We start from the raw sequence: 22,964 nt of genomic DNA on the forward strand, positions 1-22,964 counted from the left end.
GAACCGACGCAAGCCAAGCGCGGCTCAAGAAACACGAAACTTCCTGCGGCAGTCGACAGCGGCACGGCGACCAGGACACAGCTCGAAACAAATCTGTGCGGCACATCAGAGATAAACTCCGACTACTTCTAACTGCTTAGGCCAGACTCGCACTCACTTCAAATGATTCCCAGCACAGAATGCATTGACACAGCTCAGGCTGGCCTTGAGTCTCCCAGCAACATGGGAGTCTGGAGCGAGCAGAGTCACTGCAATCAGCTGCAAACTGCCGCAGAGGTCTATCGTCGCATTTTGGAGCGCATGCAGCGGGAAGCTGGCTGCGAGGACAACAGCAGTGCAGCACATCCATACGAAGAAGTCCTGAAACAAATTTGGATTGCGACTTTTACGGGCCACAACATATACTATAGAGCGTAGCAAGAAAGATCATAGAGTCTATAGTCCTAAATTCAATTATGGAATACAATTGCTGTATATATCTACATATCAATTAAACAGTCTTTAAGCGTTATAGTATTAAATTTATCCTAAGCTGAACTGAAACCAAATAAAATGTTGTTTTGAATTTAAATTGAAGATGACTTATTAAAAATCAGAGAATATACATAAATTAAACATTCAACTGCAAAGCAAAGCATGTAGAGAAATGAATAACCATTTCTTATTCCCTACATAAACAAAGTTCCATATTTAATAGCTAGGGTTTAATATAAGTAATTTTCTTTTATCTGAAGTCTCTGGTTGAGCACAATGATGACAACATAGAGATTGCAGCAGAAAGAATAGTTGAATAGGGGTTGCATTTGCAATGAATGTAATGAATTCTATCTAAATATATCATATATACATGATTTGATTAAGAAATTCGAATCGAAGGGAAAGTTGAACAAAGATCCCATGATAAAGCCCATATATGTATGTATAAATATGTGTGTGCATGTGACATTTAATATGTATGTATGTAGAAAAGAAACATTTCATGGATAGATTCAGCTTAGGGCATGCCCATATCAACTATTGCTATGGTGACATACTTGCTCTATTTGAAGAGCTACTTCAAGATATAATATTTATGAGCTTTTGAGTTTTTAATTTGTTTCTAAAATATTTACAGGTTGAACAAAAATTAATTAAGTGTTTTTTCATTATATATTTATAGTTTTTGATTTCAGAAGAAATACTTTATTCAGCTCAAGCTGAATTTGTCATGGTGACTAAACATACTCTTAAAGATACTCTCGGAATCTTTGTTTGATTTGAAGTTATACTAACCTTTACATTTTCCCAAATTTTAAAATATAAAATAAAAATATGCACAACTTCATGTATTTTACATTTTATTTATTGCAATTTCATAATTATTTTCAAAAATATATTTATCAATTTTATTATACATATATATACATACCTTACATATTGACTCAACTCGAAACCCTGTAGGAATGTCAAAGAGAATTATGTGCTAAAAACACAATATTCTTTTGGGATCGGCTCATTTCAAGATTTTAATGTGATCATCTTAGGAAATATCTCCGTTTGCTGTAAAGCTTCTTTATTTTTCATAATTTACATTCAATGTGGGTTGTTTGTTTTATTATTGTGCTGAGCATATTTATTTATTTGTTAAAGTTTTTAAAAATTTATAAATTTTTATATAGTTTCATTTGATCTTATTGTAATATGCGCATATTTTGTTATAAACTTTAACTGTTTATAGATTTTAAATATATATATATATATGTGTATATATATAAATTGATCCAAATTTATTTGTTTATAAACAGTATGATTCCGAGTGGAAATGGAATCTTATTTAATTTATACATTCTATTGCTAGGGCGTTATTTTAGTATCTATTTATAATCAAAGTATATTATAAGCTGCTTTTAGTTTATTAAAAATTTATCATTTCTTTTATTCTTTATTCTTTACTCCATACTAATTTAAAATATAATTTTGAAAACATAAAAATTAGTCGGGTTGTTCACAACCTTCAAGGTGCCGAATTATAAAAAAAAAATACTTATAGGAAGGAGCGTGAATTAAAAACCTTTTAATATTATAATTAATGTATTATTTTTCAGATTTGTTTAGAATTGGGCATTTGCATCAAATATGTGTGTTTCACCCAAGGCCAAAACAAATTGAAACGTTCTCTTGATATTAATATTTTTCATTTTTTTTTTTTTTTTTTTTTTTTTTTTTTTTTTTTTTTTAATGAGAAGTTTTTTTTTTTTCTTTTATAGTACTATTACATCGTCTTTGCTTGTTAATTATATTTAGATAGTTTTGTATATTTGTAGGTTGAACTTATATTTTTAGGAGCATTTGCTGTGCTTTCATTTATTTATACTTTTTCAGAATGGTGTACGTATTCGGTTTATAAGACTTGATGGGTGGTTCGCGCATTCGTTTCATGTCAGTTTGGTATGGCTGTGGCCGTTTATATGCAGCTGCGCTTGTTGGTATTATTGATGGGCGTGCTATAAAATGTTATGCATTTTAAATATGTTATACATTTATATAAATTGAATAGGTATAGAGTTATTATATGTATAGAGATAGTTTGTTATTGCATAAGAATTAGTCATCATCAGTTAGCTCAACTGCATTTTAATATTTAGACATTTGCATAGATAATGCAATCAATTTGATTTATTACGATTTAGATTTCGTATCGACCCGCACTAAGAGAAGATCCCCCATTGTTAAGTTGTTGTTTATAGTTGGGATTTCTAAGGTATACTCGCTACGAATCGTTGGCTTAACTTACGTTTGGTGTATTCATATCCAGATGGTGCGCCACGCTTGGCCATGCGATGATCATACTCGTAGGCCACCTCTTCAGCCTCTTCGACTCTAAAAAAATTATATTATTATTGTAACAGTAAACAATGTTAAAAGCTCAAATATTTTCTGTTCTCTTCAGGTATACGCTGCCTCGTTCAGATTGTTTTCCATTCATTATTTGACGCTTACAGAGAATTGATTTAAAATTATACTTTACAAGTAACTTACTCGGGCGGATTTTCCGCTGCTCGCTTGATAAGATTCAAGTATTTCGGCGCACCACTGCTGCCGCCAAATTTCTTGTCAAAAACGGATCTGCAATTTAAAATTTAAGCATGTTATAATTTAAATTAATGTTTTATTATTTTTACGTACCTGTACGCTTCTAGGTTAGGTCCGTGTATGTTCTTGGCAGATTCCGGATCCATTTCCATTAGCTCGCGCAACTGTTCGTGGGAGACTTCGTCGTTTTTGTCTGGAATTAGATACTTACGGATCTCGGCCAACGCATAGGCAATACGAGCATAGCACTCAGCGGGCGTCGCCACAGTGCTCACTTCGAGAAACAGATCCTTCTGCAGATGAGCATAGCGCGGATCTCCAGAGCTGCGCAGCTGCTCCTCCTTGCCGCGATCGCGTATTGAGCTTCGCCCTTTGATTGCAATCTTGCATTGGGTTTCGTCTTGCAGACGACGCAATGAATTGCCTTTGGGACCCAGAATCTTACCAGTGAAGTTGAACTACAAAGAATATGCCAAATTTAAGTACCCCATTTGTTAGCTTTTCATTTCGTATTACCTTTGGATATTGCTTGACGGGCACGAAGACCTTTTGTGTGATTTTCATTGGCTTCTGTTTGTAAACATCGGCATAAAACTCGCGGCCAGGAATGCGGCCAGTGCAATAAACGCGATCCACAGCTGAAACGAAATACATGTATACATACATAAATCATAATACATGCTCGACATTTTTTCTTTTCTCCATTACCTTCGTCAATCAACAGCGCACATAATGGGAAGTCGGCGGACAGACGCTGGCGTTCCTCGTCTAAATCGGCCAAGAATTTTTGAGCAACTTCGTTCAAACGCGGCTGATGCTCATGTGGAGCTGGCTTTTCATTAAAATCGCTACTAGCACTATCCATTTTTTCCTCTTTTTTTCAATTAAATTCACGTGAAAATTGTGTATAATAGTTTGTACGCTTTTAATCTTCCTCTTCGATTAAATTTGTGAAATTTTCAGTGCCAGCTACGAAAACGATAGAAATGGCAGACGTTATCGATGCCGACAATATAAATGGCCTGCTGTCATCGATGCCAGCTTTATATCGATACTTTTTTGGCGGCGACATACCGTGTTGCACAAAGTAAACAGCATTTACCACTAAATCTGGAAAATAAAATTGAATTGCAATGGCAAGTGAAGATTTGTTTCGTAATGATTACTCCGAGGAGCCAGATCTGGGGCAGGAATTTCAAAAAGACGTTGAAATGAGTGCAGAGATGGCTGAACACGACACAGACGATGTTGAAAAATCCATTGGGCAAAACGGCACGAACAGCTCGCCAAGTGTCAATCAGCCGGCTGCCAAGAGCCCAGAGCAGACAAAAACAAGTAAAACTACTGGCGCTATGATTCATTAACAAATACAACAAATTGTTAATTTTGAATGTATCCGCAGCCAACGGCAACAAGGCCTCGGAGCATGAGCACGATGGCAAGCTCACGCAGCTGCCAATGGGTCGCATTCGAAACATTATGAAATTGGATCCAGATCTTCAAATCGCATCGAATGAAGCCGTCTTTGCAGTGACAAAAGCTGTTGAGTTATTTATCGAATCCCTGGCTCGCGAGGCCTACACCTACACGGCGCAGGCCAAGAAGAAGACCATACAAAAGAGGGACGTAGATCTCGCCATATCCGCTGTGGATAGTCTTATGTTTTTGGATGGTGCACTGAATTTTTGAAGGATCCCAAATAAAAAATTCCATTGTGATATTATAATTATTTCAACATGTTTTCGTTGAGTATCAAAAGGAAAACGCTATTTATTTTGTTCTATTATAATGTTGTGTTTATTTGGGGATAGTGTTCGACGAACACAGAGAAATAGATTAAAAATATTAAATTTTATTCATTCTATGTTTTCAATGCGCACATCATCGTTAAAAATTATAAATAATAATCAAGTATATTATACATTGTGTTTTTAGTTCTTCCTTTAAGTTTTAACGCATTTTTATATATAACGTGGAAAGCTCTGAATTTGAACGTAACCGGGCAAATTTTTGCATTATTTTCTTTTTTTTTTTTTTATTGAAGCCGTTTGCATACTTACTTTGTCGTTGGGCGTTTCTGTTATTTTTATTTTATTTAATTAACTTTTATTGTTTATCTCTTCATAAACTTATTTGAAAAATTATTTCAAAACTTACGCTAACATTTTGTTTAGAATAATTAGGGGTTTATATTTTTAATTACGATTGCATATAGGTGTGTGTATAATGTTGTTGTTTTTGCATCTTTTTTCTTAAAGTTTAACTGATTTTGTGAATTTTACGATTTTTACAATATTTTGTTCAAGTTGGATATAGCTGTGTTTACTTTCCTTTCTTTTTTTGTTGCGTTATTAATATTTGTTTTGTTTTTTTCTTTCTGATTTTTTTTGTTTGGTTTAACACAAATGAAATATTTTAAACAACAATTACTATAAAATAGGTTTTGCATTTAAATTTTGTTTGGTTTTTTTTTTTTTTTTTTTTATATATAAATAGTGTATGAATAGATTTTATGTATTATTATTGGTTGGATTATTGGACTTTAAACATTTTGGTATTTTTTGTTGTTGGTTGTTTTTTTTTTTTTTTTTTTTTTAGCTTGGGATTTTTGCCGCTCTTATTGCTGCATAAAACTACTTAACTTTGTTGATTGGTTGGTTGGGTTGGGTTGGTTGGTTGGTTGGTTGATTTATTGTGAGAGATAAATTAGCGCATTTTAGGATATGGAGCCGAGCGATAACGCACGCTTTCACGAGAACGTGATCCAGTTTCATAGTGAGCCGATGAATGTGATCCCGAGTTCGATGTTGTGGGTCTATATGACGATGAGGAACGACCGTTGCTTGGTTTTGCTATTTTGGAAAGAATTTTATTTGTTGTTTAGATTTCAATTGTTTTTGTCTCTGTGCTCATTTTTTTTCTATTTTTTTTTTCTTTTCTGCATTTATTTATTTTTTTTTTTTTCTGTTTTAATTGATCTTAAAATAGGTAACAAACAACAAAAAAAAATATAAAGGAGTTTAACCGGTTTTGAATGCACTAGCCCCAGTAAATTAAAACATATTATTTTTTTTTTTTTTTTTTTTTTTGATTTTTTTCTTCAACTTTTTGCTTTACTATATCACAGATAAATATTGTTTCTTTTTTTTTTTTTTTTAATGTATGAGAATTGAATTGAATTGCTTTAAAAGTTTTGTGTTTGAAATGCTTTTGTACGAATTGCTGTTAGTAGAGAGTAGTTTGTCTTGAGCTTCTGATTTTGGTTTGCCATAATTGTGAGTTTTGAGAGTTATATTCGATCGATCGCCTGTCAGGCGTAGTGCATTTAAAATCTTGTTAAATGTATATATATAGATATATATGTGGATGGAACTTCCGTTTTTTTCTTTTTCATAATTTCGATTCGCGTTTTTCTTAACTTGATATATTTCGGTATTTTAATTTGCTTCTCTTGGTATTTTTTTGCGCGCGATTTATATTGTTTGCCTTTTTCTTTTGTTTTCTTGTTTATATGTTTTTCATTTGTAAACAGTCCAGCTGCGGAAAAGACATTAATTATCTAATTTCGACTGTTCTTACCTGTGTAGGCCGCCGCGTAGGATGAGGAAGACGAGTGCGGATGATACTCACGTCTATAGTCACGCTCATACGAGCTGCTGTCTGCATATTGGGCATGATGACTCGAATGCTTGGACGACTGGGGCGGAGGTGGCGTCGCATATCGATCATATTCCCCATGGTGATCGTATAGCTCATGGTCCCGTGATCTGCATAAACGAATACCAAATGCATTTCATACAAATTAATGGCAAATATTCTTAGTCAGGTTCACCTAGTCACCTACCTATGAGCCTTGACAATTCCGTAATTGGGATCGTCCATTACATAGCGGGCCTTTTCGAGAATTGAATACACCTTCGGCTTAGATGTGGCTGGCGGTGGTGTGCTAAATGATAATATAAAAATGATTCAATGCACTTTTTTTTTTTTTTTCAGCAATTCAAGAGAAATATCTATCTATACATAAATTAAATATCTGCTAGTTCTCTAGTTCTATAAATATTGGCCCAACATTGAAAAACAACATGTGAAAGTCTACTTTGAAAGAGCTTTACTGGAAACAACGGAAATTCGAGATTGCTTGGCGAACTGTACTTTGAAACTCTCTCAAATATCATTCCTATAAATTGATATAAACTGAAAAACTATCTATTTGCAATCTTAGGTGCATCGTTTAGGTTTTGATTATGCTTCTCAGACTGTGCAGTGCATTGTGTGGGTGGGTTGAGCTTACCGGGTGCTATAGCCGCCATGTTCTCCATAGGACTTGGAATAGTGATGAGATTTCTTATACATGCGCTCCTTGCCGTCCATTTCTCGCAACTGTTCGAGACGAATGTCATCGTTGGCGTCAGGTATCATAAACTTGCGTATTTCGCACAGGGCATATCCCAGGCGATGATATGCCTCAGCTGGAGGCGCTACTGTCGATATCTCTACGTGCAGATCTCTGCTGAGATGGGCATACTTTGGATTGCCGGAGCTGCGTAGCTCCTCCTCTTTGCCATGGTCGCGCATCGAATTGCGTCCCATGACAACCATCTTGCACATCGTTTCTTCTTGCAGCTGGCGCAGTGTGTTGCCTTTTGGACCAAGTATCTTCCCCACAAAATTGAATTTCGGATACTCTTTGATGGGAAACAGCACTTTCTGGGCCACCCTAATCGGTTTTTCGCTATACACATTCGCGTATATCTCTGGCTTTGGAATGCGACCGCTGACCAAAATCTTTTCCACCTCTGCAAACAATTATAACGATTATATCGTGCACTCAGCATCTACGTGTTCTATACGCACCATCGTCCAGTAGACGCTTTGTTATAATATGCTTCTTCTCTAGTGTCTTCTTTTCCATTAGGCACTCTTGCAGGTACGCGTTTGTTTTCTCATTCAGCTGTGGCGTGTCATGCAATGGGGCGTGACTAGTTGTGTGGCCATGGCTGCCATCCACTTCGGGAGCGTCTGCAGCGCTGCCGGCGCCGGCTGCCTCATCATCACGTCGTTTCCGCTTGTAATCAGCGGCGGTGTCCTCATTATAGTCTCTGTCGTAGTCTCGCGGCATTTTGTTTGAATAAAAACACTTTAAGTGTATATATCTTGGCCACTAATTACAAGTTTGTGGAAACTAATTAAGTCAGAGCGAAATTCAAAGTTCAATTGCAAAACTGATGTGCCTGAAAAAATTTTCTTTTATGTATGGGGTAATCAGTGTTGCCGTATTATATATTTTAAGGGATTTGGTATCTTTCGCATCTAATGGTAGTTGAAAACAGTAGTTTTCTAAATTACACCGTTTATGTTTTTTAGTGTTTATCAGCGAAAAATGTTTATTTAACTAAAAACATGATTTATTAGTGTAAATTTACGCGAGATAGATCGAAATGCAGTCATTATACAACTTATATCAGTCAGTAGAGTAAGAAACTATCAATATATTGTAATGACATTTAAGCAATTACTGCTGAAGGACATAAGAAAAATATTGTACAGACATTAGTCGCATTTTAATTCACTGTTTACTTAATCTTTCAATAAAAATGAGTTTACTAGGTAGGGTTTTTTATTCCCACACAATGGTAACACTACAGACAATATAAAGAACAAGCTACCGCTCTTCCACCACACTCTATCGATACTATCGTAATGAACATCAGATTGCTAGTGCTGGTCAATCTGGCACTTGGGCTTGTCAGGGCTGGACAGTGTGGGATGGAAAGCGCGTTTTTCTATATTCGCTAAATGTGTACACACTTTGATGGAAAAAGAGAGAAAAAATTAGGGCCACAAAGAGGTTGCAAACATATTTGATAAATTCAAATTAAATCGACTGCTCGGCGACGGGGCCATTAACATAAAACGCGCCACGCATTGTGCCGATTCGTTTTGGTAATATTCGCCACATCAATTGACTACGGGCGCCGTTACGGAAAGCAGGACAAATGGCGGAAAACGGAATGCGTGTCGGCCCAGGGTCATCGGCGGCGGCAGCAGCAGCGGCGGCTGCCAATGCAAATGCTGGCACCAGCAACGGGGAGCACGAGAACGAGCACAATGCTGTGGACAACGAGAAGGTGCAGCCGGTGCGTCTAAATGAATCGGCCCAAAAATACATGCAAGAACTGATGAGCGAACGGTCGCGCATGGAGAGTCAATTTCCATTGGCATTAAAACTAATTGATGAAGGTAATGAAATAAGTTCAACCAATTACCTTATGTACACACTGATTGGTAAATACTAATGCATACACACATATGCATCACACAAACACACACACTCACATATACTCAAATGCATATCTGGCTGTGTGTGTATGTTTATGCATATGAAACGATCTTGCAGCTCTGGAGCGGGTGCAGTTGAATGGTCGCATTCCGACGAGAGACCAGTACGCCGATGTGTATCAGCAGCGGACGATTAAATTGTCGCAGAAGGTGCACGTGCCGATCAAGGATAAGAAATTCAACTATGTTGGCAAACTGCTTGGCCCCAAGGGCAACTCGCTGCGTCGGCTGCAGGAGGAGACGCAATGTAAAATCGTCATATTGGGCCGGTTCTCAATGAAGGATCGTGCACGTGAGGAGGAGCTACGCAATTCTGCGGACGCTAAATATGCCCACCTGAATCTTCCGCTCCATGTCGAGGTGTCCACCATAGCACCACCAGCTGAGGCTTACGCTCGTGTTGCCTATGCGCTGGCTGAAATTAGGCGGTATCTGATACCCGATAAGCATGACGATATACGTCAGGAGCAGTACAGGGAGCTGATGGAGGATCCGGAAGCTGCCAAAAAGCTGACCCTGCGCCAGTTGCAGCAGCAGCAGCAGCAGCAACAACAACAGCAACAGCAGCAGCAACAGCAACAACAATCAGCTTCTGCTGGTGGCAACGGCAATGGCAACAATCGCTCTGGTGGCAGCTACAGGTGAATTGCAATTGAACCAAAACAAATTCACCTTCCAAATGCTTCGCCAACTACAGCCATGACTTGCTCCATTTCAGACAAAAGTATCAGCAGCAGCCGCACTATCATCACAACGACGAGACTGTCTACTATCGTTCACACAACAATGCCTATCACCAGCCAAAGCCCTATGTGCCAGGTGAGTGTGTGTGATGCAGTTATCCATTTGTGCTTCCTCGTTGCTAACTCTCGCCTCTTCTTCTTTCAGCTGCCCAGCGTGGCAATGCGATGCATACAACCTTGCCGCCGCAGGCCATTGTACGTGAATCACCTTGCATGGTGGTTAGCTCGGCCAATTTCAATGGACGCAACGCTGGCATGGGCAATGCCGGCGGTGGGATAATGGCCAATACCATTGTGACTGCCACAGGCGGTGGAATTGGTAACACTGTACAGCCTATACGGCATTACCGTCCCGCCGCCCCCTACCAGTTTGTTAAGAAATAATACAGAAGCAATGCGTCACCTGCCGCTCGCTGTTTGTTCACCATTTTGTCATCATGTCCATCACCATCTCATCCAAATGCATGCCCCGCCTAGCAACGTGCATAGATGTATGTAACTGATGCATGTGCATGCGCCGCCGCCATTAGATGATTGGGCTTTGGTCGTTTTGTAGCCTGAGCCGGATCATAACACACACTGCTCCAAAGGTAGATGTAATAATTATAGATACACACACACATACATACGCATATAAACACCACACTCACACACATACATACATAATTTTCACACATTGAGTTTAACAAGATTTCGAGAGTGGAAAACCTAACCAAAACCAAACAAAACGAAATGAAATGAAATGAAATGAAATGAGTAAAATGTACGTTTAAGAAATTAGCCTAAGTAGACGAATGCTCCAAATGAACACACACACACACAGACGACTCACACGTACAACAAGAACACACACACACACCGACGAACGTTAATTGGGCTTTCGATTGATTGTAGGAGTGGATTGAGGGGAACTCGTTAGATGCCATTTTCTAAGCTTTCCGTTTTCTTTTTTTTGTTTATTGGAATTTTAAACTGTGTGAATCTGTTTTCTGAACGGACCCCAAGGTGTCTTGATTTTATTTTGTTTTGTTTAATTTTGTATTCATTATAATTGACGCATTTGTTCGTTTAATATCATTTCATATTTATATATCTCAATACATATGTATATATACAAATATATATATATATATATTTATATATAATACATATGAATTATACATGATTTAACTATTTCTCCAAATGCTATCGTAATGCATTTTACAACGATTAGGAGGCTTATTATTATTTGTAACCTATGAATCGGAATTCGGAAAAGTGTCGAGCGTAACAGAAATGTAGTTTATTTAATTTTTGTACTTTTTACGTTGACATTTCACGTACACAGAAATACATAAATACATAATACCCACATATAATCAAGCATACAATACATATAAACGTATAAACAAAAACAAAAAAAAAACAAAAAAAATATTAAGAATCAACAATTAATAATGCAAACATGAATCTAAACATAAATCGACCAGAGCGCGATTATGATAAAAATAATAATAATAAAAAAAAAAAAAAAACATTACATAGCTTAGCATTAACACGTCAGAAAAAAAGATAAAAAATAAATTTAATGATACACACGAAATGAATCCAAACCCACACACAACACACACCTATACACACACATAATTGTTATTGTTGTTAAAAGCAACTAAAATTGTAATAGAATTATGCAAATATACATACAAATAATATGGTGACAATGTTAAATTGCAGCTGCTTAGTTATTATTTGTGATTCGAGAAACATTTTCAACTTTCTTGATTCCGCACGCCAAAAAAGAGAAGAAAACAAAAATAAAACCTAAAATATATATTTGAACCATATGCATAATAATACAGTATGAGTATGTTAGTTCAATTGGTTTTTCCATTTTTATTGTTTTTTTTTTTTTTTTTTTTTTTTGCATTATTCTTGCGAAAGCCAAAAATCGAACGGAACCGAACCGAAATGAAATGAAGAAATCAATCGATTTACTGTTATGCATGTGCAGCAGGTGTGTGAGAGGGGAGCTTATGAAGCGACAAAACATAATTTCTATTGACACCCACACACACACACACAGAAACCAAACAAACACACACACACCACACCGCATTATAATTATTTTACAGTGCATTATTATATATTGCTGATTATCGTTAAATAAATTCACAATTTGAATTGAATATGTTGAATAAACTTGAATCCAAAAATAATATTTTACTTTTTCTAGAAGAAAAACTGAAAATGAAAAAAAAAAAAAAAGAAATATATTCATAAATTATAGATAGGAATATTACTAGAATTCCTATATGGATAGATCTATGGTCCTGTAGAAACTTCTAAGGCTGCATCAATATTTATTCTAAGGACAGGAAATTTTAAAAATCTAACATTTTATTTCATTTATTATTTAATTGCATATTATATTTCAATATCTTCGATCGTTCGAAATTGATTTATTTTTATTTTTATTAACATTTAGGGACTAACAAAAAGTTATTGTTAAACAGCAACACTAGAGGCCTCTGACCAGCTGCATTAGTGTATAGGGATTCATGTTGCTCATGAATTTGAGCTGCTCCTCAAAGCCGGGCTGCGTCTTCGAGATCCAATGACGATCCAAATAGTACTTGATATAGCTGGTGAACTCTTTCTCCGTGTAATTGCCAACGTGCACGGGCACAAATGGATCCAGATGCTCGAAGCCCTCCTTGCCAAGCAGATAGCGTGGCAAATAGGATTCCATGTAGCCTTCGGTCATGGCTATTTTGTCCACAGATAAAATGCACACGCCGTTCGTCCAGTCGTAGTTGGTTATATCCAGAAATGGCTGGGTGAGCGTTATGCGGTCTGGGGACACACGCTGCTTGTTGTCGGAGAAGATGCGCGTGATGGGATGGAAGAAGGCATTGTAGCCATCTATGGCCACCATTATCTTGCACTGGCCAGCAGTGGCCAGTTGCTTCAGTTCCGAGATTAGAGCCGCTGTTGTCTCCGATGCATACTTGATCCTCGCAATGCCATGCTCCACTAATTCGATTAAAGACGAGCCTGCTGGTGTGCTCTCACGCTTGCTCCACACATACTCCTTGCTGGTCTTTAGTTGCAGGCGTTCGAGCAGCTTCGAGTTCTGCGTCTTGAAATGCACCAGCCAGGCGGCGGCATCAAATGGTAGATCGATGAAGCCCTCTTGGCTGGCTGAGTTCGCTGACTCCTTGGGCCGTTTCATCCAGTTGGGCGCCCAGGGCACGTGCACCAGCAGAAAGTCGTTCAGCATGCCATAGTGCAAGACATGTGCCATGGACAGGGTTTTGCCAACACCATTGTCACCATACAGCACATAACGTACCACCGGTTTCGACAGATCAGCCCGCTTGATGTAATTCAGCAGCTCAAGGGCAGGAGAACGCACCATTAGGCAGGCCTCGGTGAAGGTTTTGATCTGTTGCTCGTATTGCTTTGGCAGGCCGCCGCCAGAGAAAATTTGCTTCTTCTCTTGCATGGGAATAGTGTAGAATTTGCCTATTTGTACCTCCGAGTGCTCACCAGGATTTCCCACACCTGTCCGAAACTCATTGACGACAGGCGGTGCGGTAGCGGCTTCTGCCGGCGCTGCATTTGTTGACATTTCGGCCTCCCGGCTGGCCACACGAGCAGCTAGCACATTGCGGGACAGGTGTGTGGAGACACGCGACAAGTTACCAAATTGTTTGCGAAACATTTTTATTAACAATTTGACATCCAAATCGAATTGGAGTGCAAGAGCGTGTATATTAAATAAGAGCTACAAATCAGCTGGAAATTATCGATTCCGATAACACTTGAATGCGATAGTCAGACATTTTTATGCGATAGTCGTATTTCTGCTTATTGCCAGTAACGTGTAAACGTGAGAGACCGTTAAATCATTTGAAATATTTATTTTAGTGAATAGCAAACCCCATGGGAAATTTAAATAATTTAAATTTAATTAAAATTGTTTTTGAATTACATTTCTATATATTTATGTAGATCATATGCCGAAAGTTTCATAAGATTACATTAAATCTATCGACATTAAAAAATAATAATATGTTTGGCCAATTAATTAATTACAACAGTTTTCTTATACGACTTCAGAGCCCGCAAGTTTTTTATTTATTTATATATTTTCATTGTTTCAAAACATTTAATTTTCTCAATTTTATGTAACTAGTAAAAGTGTGTCATGTCATTAGTTTTTAAATACATACGTACTATATAATTAAATGAGTTTTTTATTTCCTTTATATTTTTCAATATATCGAAATAGAAATTTTGGACCGTACCCAATGTGCTTTTTTCTTAGTTTGGTTCAGGTTAGTATTTAATCGGGCACTCTCGACTAGAGTATTTATACTTGTTATATTCTGTTATAAAATCAATTACTCTAATATCTAATCAAACAAACTTAGGTACGTTAGTGCCTGATAAGAGCGCACGAATATAAAATCAAATCATGTTTCCACCGTTGCTGCTGTCAGTTAGTGCTCTTTACTTAATTACCTTTACAAATATAATTTTCGGATATTCATTTCAATATGGCCAAATGCATCCAGCTGCCGTGCCCATTCATGAGGACGATATAAGTTGGAATTGTGACGAACGTTATGTAGAATACGACGACAAGATAATAAGTGAGGTGAATAGCTTGAGATGTGTGTACCTATTAACTTAACAACAAACATTCGGCATTCATGCATTCAAGGGCAACTTGAAATTTACAATAATTCTAATTTTGGTTTTCGATGAAACCCCATTGGATCCGGTTGCCATAACAGAGATCGTTCAAGGTGGCATCGGCAGCAATCACACGACATTGCGCTTGAGCTGCTATGCGTTGAGCGAGTCTGAGCCCAGGAGTGCCAAAATAAATATTCTCATATATGGAATAGTGATGGATTCATAGGAGCAATCCTTAAAAAGTTTTAGTTACAAGAGCTTCGCATTCGTGATATAGAAATTAAATAAACTAGACGTATGATAAAAATGTTCAACTTCCGTTATTTATTACATCAGTTAAACTGCCATCACACTTTTTGCCGTTATGTGATTTGGATTAATTTGAAAGGAATAGCCATCCGTGGGCAATTTGCTGCTTATGAAAGGCGATAGCAAAACCAGAAACATCCGTTCGCCAAAGACACATCGCAGATTGTAGGCGAGTCCGCAGTCGTACTTCGGTCCACGATCAAAGCGCACAGTCCCGTGCAACACATGCGGCAGATAATAGCGAAATGCCGTACAAGTTGAGTACAGTGCAAGCAACTTCCAGCTGAACACATTGAGGGTCACCAGCTCGAAGAGTGGAAAAGGACCGCAAATCAAATGTATGACCACCATGGTATAATTGTAGCTCAACATAAAGTATAAGTGATAGATCGTGGAGTAGACCGATCCGAAGGTGAATTGTATTACGAAGCACACAAAATAGCGTATAGTGTGATGCCCCACGCAGCTGCCCACAATGTTGCAGTGGTGATCGCGCCTCAGTATGCAGACGTCACAGAGCTTGCAGTGCCACGATCTGGGCGGCGCCAAGCGATCACAGGTCGTGCAATGCCTCCACTCCAAACGAGCTGCGTCGCCTTCAGGCGGCGGCTGGCACTGCTCATCTAGCAAATGAGATATAAATTGAGAAGAGTTTCTCATGCATTGTCAGCTGTCAGCTGTCACTCACAATCGACGCTTGTGTCGATCAACATGCCTGCCAGCATGTTGGCCTCGATGTTGAGGTTCAGGAATACGGCCAACACGATGTTGAAGTAGTACCAAAAGGAATATGGCTCGTGTAGAGCTGGCAGTATAAAAAATATGTCAAATACGAATGTCACCGGCAAGAGTATAAGTATACTCAGTGAAAGCAGAATCTCGAACCACGTTTTCGGATATGGCTTACTGCGAAATTTCATATTTGGGATCCACAATATTAAAAACAAAAATCTATAAACAAGCGTCAAACTGGAATGAAATTATGAATCCTGATATCATCAGATTACTCGAAACATGTTTGTTGACAAAAAATGTATAAACATATATGTGTGTGAATTTAGTAATTGTATTAAGCTTGTTTGTTAAAGTTTGAGGAAAAACGGTATTTTAATATAAGAGATATATTATTTTATATATAATTAACTTTTTATTTTAGCTGAAATAGGAATTTTCTCTCTCTCAATTTCTTAAAAATATTTACAATTTGTCTCATTATTTATTTATTTATTTATTTTATTTATTTATTCATTTATTTATTTATTTATTTATTGATTTTATTTATTTATTTTATTTATTTATTTATTTATTTATTTATTTATTTATTTATTTATTTATTTATTTATTTATTTATTTATTTATTTTATTTATTTATTTTTATTTATTTATTTTTTTGTTTGTGTCAAACTGAGAGATATTTTCTTAGCTTTGGATTTGACATATCTTTTATAGGGCCACAATTTTGCTCATTGACCTTTAAAAAACAAATACTAAGTTCTACGTAAATTAATCAAAGAAAATGTAATAAAATAAATATAACAATAACAACGTACACAATATATTTATTTTAACTATGATTAATTACTAAATCTAGTAGTTAAGACATATTGCTTATGATGACATATTGATGATGATATATTGGATTTTGTTCATTTTTCGTGGTTCTGCTCTGAGTAATCCCCATTTGAAGAGTACCAACATATAACTAAACTCGACTCATAGATAATACCATAACAAACATAAGTTGACTGCCACTCAATAACTCTAAAGCCTCTATGCTGAGTTAATTTATCTTTTTGCTCTCTCCAGAACTGGTGCTCCAAGTATAGCCATCGCCGGGCAACTCGCTCCTTATCAATGGCGATAGCCAGGCAATGTGCATGCGCTGGCCAAAGACACTTCGCAGATTCGCGTAGAGTCCATTATTGTATTTGTGCTGCTTGCCACTCTCCGCACAGACCTCGCCGCGCAGCACGATGGGCACATGGTAGACGAGGATCACAACCGAATAGAGCAGCGCCAAGATGTTCAGGCTATAGAAGAGTAGCTGCAAGTTGGTCCAGAAGCTGCCAATGACCAGCATAAACATGGGGCAGGCCACCTTGAGGGCCGTTAGCCAGTTGCAGTAGACATCTGCATTGAGTATCCACATGAACACCGAGTTGTAGGACAGAGCATAGACCGAACCGATAAACAAATACAAGGTGAAGAGCATAAAGTAGCGATGATTCTCGTGCCCGATGCAGCAGCCCGTGAAGAGACAGTGGTGATCGCGCTTCAGTATGCACACGCCGCACACCTTGCAGTGCCACGATCTGGGAGGTGCTAAACGATCGCAGGTCGTGCAATGCCGCCACTCCAAACGAGCTGCGTCGCCTTCTGGTGGCGCTTTGACCCGCTCTACAAATAGAGAGAGAGAGAGAGATAGAGAGAGAGAGAGAGAGAGAGTGATAGTGAGAGCCAGCAATTTTGTTTGTAATTAAAATACTCACGATCAACGCTCGTGTCGATCATCATGCAAGCCAGCATGTTGCCCTTTATATTGAAGAGCAGAAACATGGCCATGAGGAATGTGAAGGTGTGCAGAAATCCGCCGGGCTCGTGTATTGCGGGCAGCACTACGATGATCTCAAATATGAAAACAATGGGCAGAAATACTCCAATCACCAGGTAGCACAAAATATCCACCAGCCGCCGGGGCAGGGGATTCCGTCTCACTCTCATTGCGACTAAACTCGCCTGGAGCAACTGATCGACTGCTGTGCGTAGAGCGAAGCTTCTTCTTCTGCCGGCCTCTCCCAACCGGTTGGCGATCACGTGCGGAAGCTTTTTAGCTTTGCGCGCAGAGCTTTCTTATCAGCGAGCCATAGCATTAGACTTCCACAACAATTCAGATACATTTGTAGCACACGCATGTGAATTTGTGCTGCATTTACACACCTTATAGAGTGACTAGATACTTGTTGCGTCATTAGTAGGCCAAGAGATACGAATTTGTTTAACGAAAGAGTTAAAGTTTTGTTTGCTTGAGAGAGAGAGAGAGAGAGAGAGAGAGAGAGAGAGAGGGGAGAAGGAGAGAGGGAATATCGATTACAATTCTTTATCTTATCGAACTATGTGCAGGTGCATGCTTATTTATAGCTATATATGCTCGTATTAACAAGCTTGATATGTGTTGATATGCACAGCTCTGAATCGCTTCAACATCTATTTTTGTGTAAGCTGCACAAGTTAGACTATTATATACCCTGTAACTCGAATCATGTAATTTTCTCAGCAGATGAATAATGAATACATTGTAAGATGGAGAATATATTGTATATATAATATTCTCTCTTTCTTCTTGTCAGCTCTTCCTTTAGTCTAAGCTATAAATAATAAATATCCAAGAAGTAAAATATTTCTGATAAGAATGAATACTCAAAAAATTTAATCGATTTAGTTAAATGTGTAGAAATAGGGGAAAAGAGAGAGAGGCAAAGAAAGAGAGAGTCATAACTTGAAAAGAAATGAAAAGTGATGTAAAAAAAGGCATTATTATTTTTTTGCGAACACTACAATATAAATACTTCTTTTAATTCATGAGAAGCGCATAGAAGCGGCATCAGCAAAATTTTTTGATTGGTCACCTAAATTATTTTGACAAAATTCATACTAAGATATTTTACATTGAAGACAGTCAAAAATATATAATTTCAGGGTTGGTCAATGTACATAAGCCATATCAGTATCATATATTTATATATTTATTTATACACACCCATTAACTATTTCGAGCAACACAAATGCAGTGCATGAAATTTGCAGTAATTAATACATAAGTGATTTGAGTGAAATGCGTATTGAATATTTTATTAGCGGCTTAAGCGAGCGTAACTGAAACCACAGAAACCAATCAGGGCAATTGCCTCAAATGATGGAATCAATAAAAGGCTTTAATTATTATTCATGGAGATACCTTTAAGTAATTACCTGGCTTAATCGCTCAATGTCCAGCAAGTGCCTGGCTATAAGTAGCTGAGAGCTGTGGACAGACTTTATATAGTCCACACTGGTCGCAATGGAGGCCAAGCAGAAAAGTCGGAAAAGTTGCGCGCTCTTGCAGCATAGTTTTAAGAAAAGTTTGAAAGTGTTTCTGAAGGAAACCGGATTGCATGGACTGAAATTTGTGGGCGACTCGGAGCTGAACATCTGGGAGAGGCAAGCATCGGTAGCTGGTTTAAATCTGATATTATTGCTAAGGACAAATTGCAGGTCCTTTTTCCTGATTGCCTTTGTGGCTGCCCTCGCGATGACCTGCCAGCTGATCTCGAACATCTATGCCAAGTGGGTTAGCACGCCCGTCATCATCGGCATCAGTCCACATGCCACGTCCATACGGAAGGTGCCCTTTCCGGCTGTCACCGTCTGCAACATGAATCAGTTTCAGCGCAGCAAGGTCTTGCAATACAGAGAGTAAGTCTATATATATAGAGAGAGAGAGATACATATATCTGAGGTCTAGCTGATTGGCAACTGCAACAGGGGCTCGCCTGAGTACGATGTCATGAAGGTCCTTTGCAATCCACGCTCGGAGCGGGTCTACCACAGCACTGAGGCAGACAACAGGGCCTGGGACACGACTGTCAACAGCAGCAACACCTTGAAGATCACCGACTTTGTCAAGAATCATTCCCAGCCCTGCCACCAGATGCTGCGATACTGCCGATTCAATGGACATGTAGCGCCCTGCGCCGAAATATTCCGTCTTATCCTCACTGATGAGGGCCTGTGCTGTGTCTTTAACTTTCTGCCCGCTCACTTTATATACAAATCGCAGTAAGTGAGGAGAGTTCGAATTCTCTATTTTACCTCTAACTTTTTGTCTTAGGCAAGTTGAGTCAATGAGCGATATTGAAGCACTTGGATATCAGCCTGTGCCTTGGAATCCCGAAGCTGGGTATCCCGCGAAACTGCCCAAACACCACTATCCACTGCCGGGAGCTGGTATATGCTTAAAATATATATATATCAGAATTATATTATAGTTAGTATTTGCTTGAATCCCTTTATTCATTATCAGGCACGGGCATTACAATGGGCTTTACTCTGGTTCTGGATGCGCAGCTGAGCGAATATTACTGCTCGTCGACGAATGGACCTGGTTTTAAGGTTTGTATATGGCAAATATTATCATTATCATTATTATAATGTATTTACTACTTACCCAAACTTCTTGAAGTTTTCTTACTATTCATAAATATCCATTAAAAACCATTAATTTCATTTAATATTTCTTATAAATATATTTTAAATATCAATATTATCAGATCAAATTTCATTTAAATTATATAGAAAATGAATTCAAATAAATTATTTATCATATAGGTCTCCATGAGCTTTTTAAATTTTATTTACATGGACAAAGTTTCTCATAGATAACATGGATATATTACAAAGTTCTCACACATTTTGCAGGTCCTGTTCCATAATCCCATTACAACGCCCAATGTCAAGGAGGAGGGCCTTGTGCTGGGCATTGGCTATGAGACGGCTGATTCGCTGTATTTCCCACTGGCCAAGCGGGACTTCAAGCTGGCCAATAGGGTCGTGGCTAGCATGAACAAAAGCTATCTGCTGGATAATATTGCCGTCATGAATTTATACTATCGCGAATCGGCCTACTATGGCAGCATGAAAAATGTCTACATTGGCTTCACGGAGTTCTTGTGTAAGCCGTACATATACATATAAAGCTCTCTCTTTACATTCATAAAATATTTCCCGGCAGCTAACATTGGCGGTGTCATGGGCCTCTTTATGGGCTTCAGCGTTATCTCCATAGCTGAAATGCTTTACTTCTTGGTATTGAAACCCCTATCGGAGCTTATAGCGTGGAAATACGGCAGCAAGAAGCTACACAAAATTGAGCGAACTCCCTCTAAACAGCAGCTGAAACAAGATAATCTAGTATGGCATACAAAGGAGCTGCATCCGAAGGGCATGTCTTCAAACAAAATGCAGCCACGCGGCAAAAATGCAAAAATACTTTTAGTTAAAGATAAATATAAGTACTAAGAGTGCTCTGGGTGACGACTGAGTGAAGATCTACAATTGAGTCCATGAGTTTAAAGCTTTAAATTTAACTAGAAATGTTCGACTCTTAGGCAAGAGTCAACTACATATCATATATGCTTTTATGGCTCTACAGTGCCTGCTAAGTGTTTACCTTATGCGCATATTTGATAAAGGCCTGAATACTATATATATAGAGTAGAGTCCAGCCGAGCAACAAGCGCTTGGTCATTCATCTATTTAATATTAAATAATGCACCACAATTACACTTCAAGTTATTGTCGCAGCTGTGAGGGGGGCCAAGGGAACAACAAAGACTTGAATGTCATGCAGAGGGTCCCTCAGTTCCGAGTGTAATGTAATCGAAATGGTTAAATATGCAAATATTAATTATGTGAAGTTTTACAAAGTCCGGATACTTAAAGCACCCACTGTACAGTGTGAGCCATCTTCGGGCATTCTAGACTAGTAAAACTAAATCACTTTCTAAATTATGGGTTTGGCAGCAGATGCTCGCAGCCCGAATGCTGCTTGCAATTAAGAGTGTCCTTATTAAAAAGAAGTGCGGAAATAGAAGCGAGTCCTTTGGCCAAAATAATGTACAGTTGTAGTGGCTCGCCGTTGTGCTGCTGTGGCTATTATTATTATTTTATTATATTTTATGCCAATATAAGCGCATTTTGCGTAATTGCTTTCACTAGATGTGCTCACAGTGCCCGCCAACAGTACGTGTACTGTTGTACCTATGTATCTGCGTGGCGCTTTAACTTGCCCTTGGAGCTGTGCTGTCTTGTCCTGCGCTGCACAACACTCGAGCGCAGCAGCACTCTTATGGCTTGCCATTGTGCCACCAGCAGCACGGCCACTCTGTCAGAGTCGAGAAACTGGGCTAACGCTCGAGTACGGACGGCTCTTCCCTAGGCCAGAGCCTCTAGAAGACCTGGCATACTTATGCCTCAACGGTAATTGCTGACCCACACACAAAGTGACTAATTTTGTTCAGACACACATAAGTGCATACAGGAAAATATACATTTAATTTGAGGGCTGCTCGATGAGTACTGGGAGTTGATGGAAATATGTATATCAAAATAAAAGGTTGATCAAGCAAGGGTGATACTATTTTGGGTAGCTATAAAAACAGCTATTTAATTATCTAATATAAAATTGTTGATTGCAGTTCAATTACACTTTATTTTACTTTTATTTTTAAGACTTTATTTATATGTAGTAATATATAAATATTTAAAATATTTATGAATACAATTCGGGAGCAACTACAACTATATTCTAATTATAAACCTATATTGGTATAAATTATCATACAAGATACATATTTATTAAGACTAGCATTGCAAATTTTTAATATTATGATTTTCTCCTAAATGTATATAAATATACATATATATACATACATATATAAATATTAAACATATTAACAATAAATCAAATTATGTTTAAAAAAAATATATATGTGTGTATATTTTCATTTTTTTTTTTTATATTTTTATTTTAAACATTTTTATTAAAATTTTTTTTTATGTTTGTTTGTTTTGATATATTTGGTTTGTTGGTTCGTGAATATATATATCTATATATATTTTTTTAATAAACATGCATATTTTTAATATATGTATATAATTTTGTATTATTTATTATACAATATATATATATACATATATATATTTTTTTTTTAATTTAATTTTTGTTTACATATTTATTTTTCCGTGCTATTCAAATTCTGAATTTTTTACAGTTAGTAT

General features: G+C 37.6%; 9 protein-coding genes across 11 annotated transcripts; 4 read left to right on the forward strand and 5 right to left on the reverse strand.

Moving 5' to 3' along the window:
* Window positions 1-2,167: 2,167 nt before the first annotated feature.
* On the reverse strand, window positions 2,168-3,937 carry qkr58E-3 (quaking related 58E-3). The gene is made up of 6 exons (XM_018013274.2): window positions 3,781-3,937; window positions 3,589-3,710; window positions 3,166-3,530; window positions 3,019-3,105; window positions 2,774-2,859; window positions 2,168-2,483 (listed from the first exon to the last, which is right to left on the reverse strand). Exons 1-6 carry the CDS (start codon window positions 3,935-3,937, stop codon window positions 2,344-2,346), a joined length of 957 nt encoding a protein of 318 aa, XP_017868763.1. The 3' UTR covers window positions 2,168-2,343.
* A 268-nt stretch (window positions 3,938-4,205) lies between these two features.
* On the forward strand, window positions 4,206-4,801 carry PolE4 (DNA polymerase epsilon subunit 4). The gene is made up of 2 exons (XM_018013275.2): window positions 4,206-4,407; window positions 4,475-4,801. Exons 1-2 carry the CDS (start codon window positions 4,206-4,208, stop codon window positions 4,759-4,761), a joined length of 489 nt encoding a protein of 162 aa, XP_017868764.1. The 3' UTR covers window positions 4,762-4,801.
* Window positions 4,802-5,087: 286 nt separating this feature from the next.
* On the reverse strand, window positions 5,088-8,746 carry qkr58E-1 (quaking related 58E-1). Of its 2 annotated transcripts, XM_018013282.2 has the most exons (5): window positions 7,930-8,746; window positions 7,367-7,871; window positions 6,917-7,018; window positions 6,652-6,839; window positions 5,088-5,924 (listed from the first exon to the last, which is right to left on the reverse strand). In XM_018013282.2, exons 1-5 carry the CDS (start codon window positions 8,192-8,194, stop codon window positions 5,779-5,781), a joined length of 1,206 nt encoding a protein of 401 aa, XP_017868771.1. In that variant the 5' UTR covers window positions 8,195-8,746; the 3' UTR covers window positions 5,088-5,778. The 2 variants fall into 2 exon arrangements, with proteins under 2 accessions (XP_017868771.1, XP_017868772.1); XM_018013283.2 differs by lacking the exon at window positions 6,917-7,018.
* A 76-nt stretch (window positions 8,747-8,822) lies between these two features.
* Window positions 8,823-11,864, forward strand: qkr58E-2 (quaking related 58E-2). The gene is made up of 4 exons (XM_018012948.2): window positions 8,823-9,315; window positions 9,473-10,055; window positions 10,133-10,233; window positions 10,303-11,864. Exons 1-4 carry the CDS (start codon window positions 9,072-9,074, stop codon window positions 10,539-10,541), a joined length of 1,167 nt encoding a protein of 388 aa, XP_017868437.1. The 5' UTR covers window positions 8,823-9,071; the 3' UTR covers window positions 10,542-11,864.
* Window positions 11,865-12,026: 162 nt separating this feature from the next.
* Window positions 12,027-13,957, reverse strand: mRpS29 (mitochondrial ribosomal protein S29). The gene has a single exon (XM_018012947.2). The coding sequence runs from the start codon at window positions 13,858-13,860 to the stop codon at window positions 12,655-12,657; it is 1,206 nt and encodes a 401-aa protein (XP_017868436.1). The 5' UTR covers window positions 13,861-13,957; the 3' UTR covers window positions 12,027-12,654.
* Window positions 13,958-14,353: 396 nt separating this feature from the next.
* On the forward strand, window positions 14,354-16,099 carry LOC149268519 (uncharacterized). Its single transcript, XM_089470058.1, has 3 exons — window positions 14,354-14,476; window positions 14,573-14,799; window positions 14,866-16,099. The coding sequence occupies exons 2-3, from the start codon at window positions 14,617-14,619 to the stop codon at window positions 15,064-15,066; spliced, it is 384 nt and encodes a 127-aa protein (XP_089326184.1). The 5' UTR covers window positions 14,354-14,476; window positions 14,573-14,616; the 3' UTR covers window positions 15,067-16,099.
* Window positions 15,137-16,191, reverse strand: LOC108617227 (putative palmitoyltransferase ZDHHC24). Of its 2 annotated transcripts, XM_089470057.1 has the most exons (3): window positions 16,057-16,191; window positions 15,838-15,954; window positions 15,137-15,772 (listed from the first exon to the last, which is right to left on the reverse strand). In XM_089470057.1, exons 1-3 carry the CDS (start codon window positions 16,067-16,069, stop codon window positions 15,177-15,179), a joined length of 726 nt encoding a protein of 241 aa, XP_089326183.1. In that variant the 5' UTR covers window positions 16,070-16,191; the 3' UTR covers window positions 15,137-15,176. The 2 variants fall into 2 exon arrangements, with proteins under 2 accessions (XP_089326183.1, XP_017868438.1); XM_018012949.2 differs by having other exon boundaries at window positions 15,838-16,069.
* Window positions 16,192-16,680: 489 nt separating this feature from the next.
* Window positions 16,681-19,236, reverse strand: LOC108614930 (putative palmitoyltransferase ZDHHC24). Its single transcript, XM_018009146.2, has 3 exons — window positions 19,119-19,236; window positions 17,639-18,171; window positions 16,681-17,546 (listed from the first exon to the last, which is right to left on the reverse strand). The coding sequence occupies exons 2-3, from the start codon at window positions 17,868-17,870 to the stop codon at window positions 16,930-16,932; spliced, it is 849 nt and encodes a 282-aa protein (XP_017864635.1). The 5' UTR covers window positions 17,871-18,171; window positions 19,119-19,236; the 3' UTR covers window positions 16,681-16,929.
* On the forward strand, window positions 19,207-22,547 carry ppk12 (pickpocket 12). The gene is made up of 6 exons (XM_089470056.1): window positions 19,207-19,601; window positions 19,671-19,964; window positions 20,017-20,132; window positions 20,209-20,297; window positions 20,604-20,856; window positions 20,917-22,547. The coding sequence occupies exons 1-6, from the start codon at window positions 19,207-19,209 to the stop codon at window positions 21,201-21,203; spliced, it is 1,434 nt and encodes a 477-aa protein (XP_089326182.1). The 3' UTR covers window positions 21,204-22,547.
* Window positions 22,548-22,964: the final 417 nt, after the last annotated feature.

The sequence above is a fragment of the Drosophila arizonae genome, chromosome 5, assembly GCF_054131065.1.
Source record: "Drosophila arizonae isolate 15081-1271.41 chromosome 5, UAZ_ARI_1.0, whole genome shotgun sequence".
Classification (NCBI taxonomy): Eukaryota; Metazoa; Arthropoda; class Insecta; order Diptera; family Drosophilidae; genus Drosophila; species Drosophila arizonae.

Coding starts and splice junctions, on each gene's coding strand:
- qkr58E-3 (XM_018013274.2), bottom strand. CDS start 3,937: ATGGATAGTGCTAGTAGCGATTTTAATGAAAAGCCAGCTCCACATGAG. Junction 3,531..3,588: donor CCGTCAAGCAATATCCAAAG/GTAATACGAAAT, acceptor TATTCTTTGTAG/TTCAACTTCACTGGTAAGAT. Junction 2,860..3,018: donor GCAGCGGAAAATCCGCCCGA/GTAAGTTACTTG, acceptor TAATTTTTTTAG/AGTCGAAGAGGCTGAAGAGG.
- PolE4 (XM_018013275.2), top strand. CDS start 4,206: ATGGCAAGTGAAGATTTGTTTCGTAATGATTACTCCGAGGAGCCAGAT. Junction 4,408..4,474: donor CCCAGAGCAGACAAAAACAA/GTAAAACTACTG, acceptor ATGTATCCGCAG/CCAACGGCAACAAGGCCTCG.
- qkr58E-1 (XM_018013282.2), bottom strand. CDS start 8,194: ATGCCGCGAGACTACGACAGAGACTATAATGAGGACACCGCCGCTGAT. Junction 6,840..6,916: donor GGAATTGTCAAGGCTCATAG/GTAGGTGACTAG, acceptor TCGTTTATGCAG/ATCACGGGACCATGAGCTAT. Junction 5,925..6,651: donor CTACGCGGCGGCCTACACAG/GTAAGAACAGTC, acceptor TTTCCAAAATAG/CAAAACCAAGCAACGGTCGT.
- qkr58E-2 (XM_018012948.2), top strand. CDS start 9,072: ATGGCGGAAAACGGAATGCGTGTCGGCCCAGGGTCATCGGCGGCGGCA. Junction 9,316..9,472: donor ATTAAAACTAATTGATGAAG/GTAATGAAATAA, acceptor ACGATCTTGCAG/CTCTGGAGCGGGTGCAGTTG. Junction 10,234..10,302: donor GCCAAAGCCCTATGTGCCAG/GTGAGTGTGTGT, acceptor TTCTTCTTTCAG/CTGCCCAGCGTGGCAATGCG.
- mRpS29 (XM_018012947.2), bottom strand. CDS start 13,860: ATGTTTCGCAAACAATTTGGTAACTTGTCGCGTGTCTCCACACACCTG.
- LOC149268519 (XM_089470058.1), top strand. CDS start 14,617: ATGTTTCCACCGTTGCTGCTGTCAGTTAGTGCTCTTTACTTAATTACC. Junction 14,800..14,865: donor ACGACAAGATAATAAGTGAG/GTGAATAGCTTG, acceptor CATGCATTCAAG/GGCAACTTGAAATTTACAAT.
- LOC108617227 (XM_018012949.2), bottom strand. CDS start 16,069: ATGAAATTTCGCAGTAAGCCATATCCGAAAACGTGGTTCGAGATTCTG. Junction 15,773..15,837: donor GATCGACACAAGCGTCGATT/GTGAGTGACAGC, acceptor CTCATTTGCTAG/ATGAGCAGTGCCAGCCGCCG.
- LOC108614930 (XM_018009146.2), bottom strand. CDS start 17,870: ATGAGAGTGAGACGGAATCCCCTGCCCCGGCGGCTGGTGGATATTTTG. Junction 17,547..17,638: donor GATCGACACGAGCGTTGATC/GTGAGTATTTTA, acceptor CTCTATTTGTAG/AGCGGGTCAAAGCGCCACCA.
- ppk12 (XM_089470056.1), top strand. CDS start 19,207: ATGGAGGCCAAGCAGAAAAGTCGGAAAAGTTGCGCGCTCTTGCAGCAT. Junction 20,298..20,603: donor CGAATGGACCTGGTTTTAAG/GTTTGTATATGG, acceptor CACATTTTGCAG/GTCCTGTTCCATAATCCCAT. Junction 20,857..20,916: donor TGGCTTCACGGAGTTCTTGT/GTAAGCCGTACA, acceptor ATTTCCCGGCAG/CTAACATTGGCGGTGTCATG.